The following is a 6000-nucleotide window of genomic DNA, read 5'->3' as shown; positions in this document are numbered from 1 at the left end:
TTACAGCTTTAAGCTCTTCATATGTATTTTTTCTTTTTCTTTTTTCTTGTTCCAAATGACATTGCAGCCAGGGAGATCTTTCTAAAATTTATACTGCTTTCCTTTCAGGGTCCTACCATTTTAGCATGGCATAGTAGGCATTTCATCATTATTCCCAGCTTACCTATCCAGACTTACTTCTCCTCTCACCTCTCTCTCTCACACTCTGAGCTCCTGATTATTTTAACTTACCAAGCACACACTGCTGCCTTTCCTTTCCAGGTATTCATATATTTTCTTCCCTTTCTAGGATATCTTTCCTTCCCTACCCAGAACTTTGCTGAACTAATCACTAATGGTGTTTCAGGACTCAGATTAGATATAATTCAACTGGAAAGCATTTTATGATGGCCCTAGACTAGATGAGAAAAATTCCCACCCATCAGAGGGAGCCCCTAACTCCTTGAATTTACGTTTATATCCCATTGAGTTAAAGTTCTCCTATAATTGCCTTTCCTTGTCACTATATCACAAGCTCCTTGATGCCTGATGCAATATCTTGTTCACCTTTGTATCCCTAGCATTTAGCCCCTACTGAGTCTCATTACATGTTTGCTGAATACATGAATGAATGAATAAATTGTCAGATTTCTAGTAACAGCTTTGGGTTCACTTTAATTGATGAAAAGGACTCTCCACTGCAACAGATGCAACTTATTATATAACAAATGAGGCCCTGGTGTGGAGCACACAGCCAAATTATCATTTGGCTCATCTCTATTTATACAGATTACTATAAGCCAATTACTGTAGCACTTAGATAATATGTATTTTGTTAATATATATTAGCAAATAATATATATAATAATCATATATACATATATGATTCACAACCTCAATGATGATCCTTATGAAGGCCTTTGTATTTTTCCACTGATTATCCTTCTCTAGCTTTAAAAACTATAAACCACATTCTCATGCTCCATTTTAATTTTTAACACTAGCATGGTACAGTTCTTTTTTTTTTTCTTTTTATATATGAGCAGTGTAGGCAACTGAAACACAAAGAAACAAACTACACTAAGAAATGAATAGGTTCAGGGGCGCCTGGGTGGCTCAGTCATTAAGCATCTGCCTTCAGCTCAGGTCATGATCCCAGGGTCCTGGGATCGAGCCCCGCATCGGGCTCCCTGCTCAGTGGGGAGCCTGCTTCTCCCCTGCTTGTGTTCCCTCTCTCGCTCTGTCTCTCTCTGTCAAATAAATAAAATCTTAAAAAAAAAAAAAAAAAGAAATGAATCGGTTCCGAGACCACAACTACAAACTAACTTGAAGGAAAACTCATTCTCTTTTCAATTCCTTACACCTCTAGGTGTCAAAACTTGCATTTAATTCCAGGTTTTAAAGGAGATTTTATGTCTATCCATAATCTATTCTCATATAGTTTGCCCAGGAGAGGTTAGCTATTTTCAGTTAAAATTGATCCACCTTCACCATACTTGTAGTTGAACACAAGGACTAAAGGACATGAATCTCTTAAAAGCTCCTGATAGGCTTGGATTACACATATCATACTCAATTTAAATGTGCAGAACATCTAAATTGAACATCTAAAAACATACTTTTTTCTAGTTTCAGAGAAATCATATTTGCAGTTTCACAAAACAGAAAATGTTATCCTTAATTCAAAGTTTAACACCTACTTAAGTGTTATTTTCAAATCACAGAAATAATTCTTGCATTCAAAAATATCTCTGAGACTGTACAATAATTCTAAATAATTTTCATTATGAGGAAGCTTACTCACAAAGATAAATTATTTTTTTTTCAAATTAAGTTAACATCCATTAAATTCAAATGTCAGATCCCCTCAACAAAAATGTGTTATTTTTAAAAATATTTCCAACATCAAGAAATTGTCAAATTCATTTGAGATTTGACATAGAATAAACCTCCAATTCCTAATTGTTCTTTAGATTTCATAATAATTAGGTTGTATTTTTAAACATTTGATCTACACACTAACCTGACTCTCTCTCCTGGGGACATAAAAGAGTTAACATATTCTCCTTCAGGTACTATATATATCTTTTCTAATGAAAACCTTGAGAATTAAAACAAAATACAGTCAGGACATTTCTCAATAATCATTTAATGTAGGAATTTCATAACAGTGTCTCCACTTAATATTAAGTCATATAAATTATATAACAAAATCTACATAACAAATTTTGTCCAAAATTGTTTATTTTCCATTGTGAATTTGACTGCTTGTCAAGAATATGGGCATAACTTACAGTCTAGTCAAAATACATACTGCAATTAGATGCATTTCCTACTAAGTGATAAATTTTACTCATGAAGATTCAATCTATAATTAAAGGATGTAACTGAGAATGTGGGTATTTTTTCCTTTTTTTCCCATTTTTTAATAATAAATAAGGAACTGATCTAATGTATGTGAATGGATATTTTAATAAGAAGATAAACAAAAAAAGTTAATTCCCAAATATTCCTGGCAAAGGAAGTAAGACTTGAATTTTTGGATGTCCTTCTTACATTTTTCCCTTTTTTTCTTCTTCGTTCCTCCTTTCTGTTCCTTTCCTTTCTTTTTCTTCTCTTTCCTTTCTTCCTTCATGACTTTTTTCTTTCTCTCTCTCTTGCAGACCCAACATTGAAACTAGCAGAATTTCCAGAAAATATTTTTAAAATATAAAAGTAATGTTTTATTTTATATTATTTTATTTTGCCACTATCTTTGTAGTTTTCATTTGGTTGTTAACAATGTCTTCAGAAAAAATAATTTTCACAGGAAAAAATAAAAGTCTCACCAGAATTCACTTTTTATTATTGTTTTGTTTTTTTTTTTACAGAATATTCTGGAGCTCTTCCTAATTTCCCTACTTCATATGCTGCTTTGCTAAGAATTAAAAAGAGTTCATCTTCATCCCTCTTTGGTTCAAAGATCAGACCGCGATACAGTAATCCTTTATTAGGAACCCTGAGTGTTTCTTCACCAAGTTGGCGAGGAGCAACTCAACATTATTATTCCCCCATCAATCTTTATCATTCCTCAGATGCCTTCAAACAAGATGGTAAGTGTCAAAGGAAAACTGCATCTGTTGAAGTTAAACATGCAACAACCACTTTTTTCAAGACTATTGTGATTGGGGTCAAGGCTATTGCAACAGGGGATGGAGGTTAAAGTCAACTCCCTTAAAACAGAAAGTGGCAGAGTTTTTAAGATCTGGAAAAGTAGAGGACATTGAAGGAGAGGTTGGTCAATGTGATTAGGGCATGTAAGGGTGGAAAAGTTTTTTCTTTCTTTCCTTCTAGATTCTTTGGCTGGTCTAATAATTAAATTGGCATAACACAGATTAACAGGAGAAAAACAAATTTAATTTCATACATAGGAAGTGGCCAAAGCAGGAAGCTTTTATATCTTTTAGGCAAGGAAGCAATGGATTTGTGAAGAATCCGCAAGATAAATGGGTTTGGGCTTGAGGTAGTAATTAATGAAGAAGTAACAAGGTTTGTTTATACAGTCTTCTTGGCCCTAAATTCACTATTTCTGGTGGTAAGAATGCCTTCTACTCTCCTGGTACAGAGACAGTGCTTTTACATGGGAGATTGGTTTCCTGCCTTCAGGGGGAAGAAGGAGGGTTGGAGTATCCTTCTTGCATCAGTTGTTTCTTAAGTAACTTCATTTCAAAATAATCAATATACCAAAGTGGCATACTTTCAGTTGGCATATTCTGCTCTCCTTTAGCCATGTGTGTTTATTAACTGGTGCTTATTAAAGTTAGTCTCTTATCCTCCTATAGAGACTGGGAGAGAGGGAGCCTTTTTATCGTGATAATTGCATTTCAAAGGAATGGTTGCCAGGTCCTTAAGAAAGTGTGCATTTAGCATTATTTTGAATGGAAAATAAATAATGCAAATTTCCAACACTAAGACATCAGTTAAATTAAGGACTACTGAATAGCTATTAACATTAAGGTTTGAACAACATTTTCTAAATGTTCTCTAATTCTGTTGTTTTTGAATATATCAACAAAATAATACAAGGTTAGTTAACTGTCAGAGAAAAGCACTAACAACTGATTATTACTAGGGTCTTTTCCAGGCTCTTTTGTATACCTTATCTCAGTAATTCTCTCAACAAATATGTGAAGTGGATATTCTTACTGTCTTCTATGTAAATAGAAACTCAGAAGCAGATAAGCATCTTTAACAAGGTCACACTGCTAATAAGCAGGCAATTTTTATTCATATATCTACTGATTTTAAGTCCAATACACTGGGCTACATTTCAATCATGATTGATGAAGGACTAAACATTCAAGTTGCAAGAACTAAACTATTTGGAAATATCCTAGAAATGTCATACTAGTTTGCTGTGCCAAGCACAGGCAAACTCATGCCTCATGATTATGCCAGTTGTTGCCATGTGAACATCATCTCAAAGAGTTGGCATTTAAATTTTATTTAAGCATAATATTAGCTCCTTAAAAATGTTTTATTTTTTTAATAGTATAATTTTAAAATTCCCATAATGCATTCTGTGAAAAGCAATATCAAGAGAATTAGAAGACAAGCCACAGACTGGGGGAAAATATTTGCAAAAGACACATCTGATAAAGGACTATTATCCAAAATTTACAAAAAACTCTTAAAACTCAACATAAAACAATAAACAACCTAATTTTAAAAAATGAGCCAAAGACCTTGACACCTCACTAAAGATACACAGATGTCAAATAATCATATGAAAAAATGGACAACATCACTTGTCATCAAGAAATGAAAATTAAAATGAGATACCAATACATACCTTTTAGAATGGCCAAAATCCAGAACACTAAAAATACCAAATGCTGGAGAACACTCATCGATTGCTGGTAGGAATACAAAATTTTACAGCCACTTTGAAATACAGTTTGGTGGTTTCTTACAAAACTAAACATACTCTTACCAATATGATCCAACAATTGCACTTCTTGGTATTTATCTAAGGGAATTGAAAATTTATGTCTACATAAAAACCTACACATGGATGTTTATACCAGCATTATTCATAATTGCCAAATCTTGGATACAATTAAGATGTCCTTCAGGAGGTGAATGGATAAGTAAACTGATACATCTAGACAATGGAATATTATTCAGCACTAAAAAGAAATGAGTGATTAAGCTATGAAAAGACATGAAGGAACCTTAAATGTATATTACCAAGTGAAAGAAGCCAATCTGAAAAGACACATATTGTATGATTCCAACTATTTAATATTCTGGGGGAAAAAATGATGGAGACAGTAAAAAGATTAGTGTCAATGATGGGCGTTGAGAAAGAGATGAATAAGCAGAGCACAGAGGAATTTTAGGATCATTAAAATACTTGGAATATCAAATGATGGATATAAGTCATTAAAAATTTGTTTAAACCCACAAAATGTACAAAACCAAGAGTGGACACTAATGTAAATGGGGTTTTGAGTGATCACAATGTGTCAAATTATGTTTATCTTTAGTTAAAAAAAAATACCATTCTGGCAAATGATGTTGCTAATAGGGGAAGATATGCATGTGTGGGAGTGAGGTGTTTATGAGAAATCTCTACCTTCCTCTAAGTTGTGTTGTAAATCTAAAATTGCTCTTAAAAAAATAAAGTTTTGGGGAGCCTGGCTGCCTCAGTCAGAAGAGCATGTGACTCTTGATCTTGGGGTCTTGAGTTCTAGCCCCACATTGGGTGTAGAGATTACTAAAAAAATAAGTAAGTAAATAAATAAACAAAGTCTTTTTAAAAAATTCCTATTATACTAACTTCAGTGTCACAGTCATTACACAGAGATGTGTTGGGATTTGTGTTCTTTAGGCATAATTATTTTATGGAACTGCAACAAAATAGAATGTGTTGAGTGGTCAGAACTACAGGATACTCTTATATTTGGTAAATTTGGTACCAACTAGTGTTCTACTCCTTTGTTCTTTTGTTCCAAGTATAAATTAACATAGCTCACAATG

At 33.3% G+C, this 6000-nt stretch overlaps 1 protein-coding gene across 1 annotated transcript in view; it reads left to right on the top strand.

Moving 5' to 3' along the window:
• The first annotated feature begins 2258 nt into the window (after positions 1-2258).
• The window catches only part of CNTN5 (contactin 5), a 603313-nt gene continuing 599571 nt past the window's right edge, over positions 2259-6000 (top strand). The window contains exons 1-2 of the mRNA XM_035009452.1: positions 2259-2274; positions 2850-3071. Of these exons, the coding sequence (XP_034865343.1) occupies positions 2259-2274; positions 2850-3071 (238 nt within the window). The remainder of the gene's footprint in view (positions 2275-2849; positions 3072-6000) is intronic.

Source organism: Mirounga leonina, unplaced genomic scaffold, assembly GCF_011800145.1.
Source record: "Mirounga leonina isolate KUSES-001 unplaced genomic scaffold, KU_Mleo_1.0 Mir_153, whole genome shotgun sequence".
Lineage (NCBI taxonomy): Eukaryota > Metazoa > Chordata > Mammalia > Carnivora > Phocidae > Mirounga > Mirounga leonina.
Note: the sequence above shows the minus strand (reverse complement) of the source record. Positions and strands in the feature narration are given on the sequence as shown.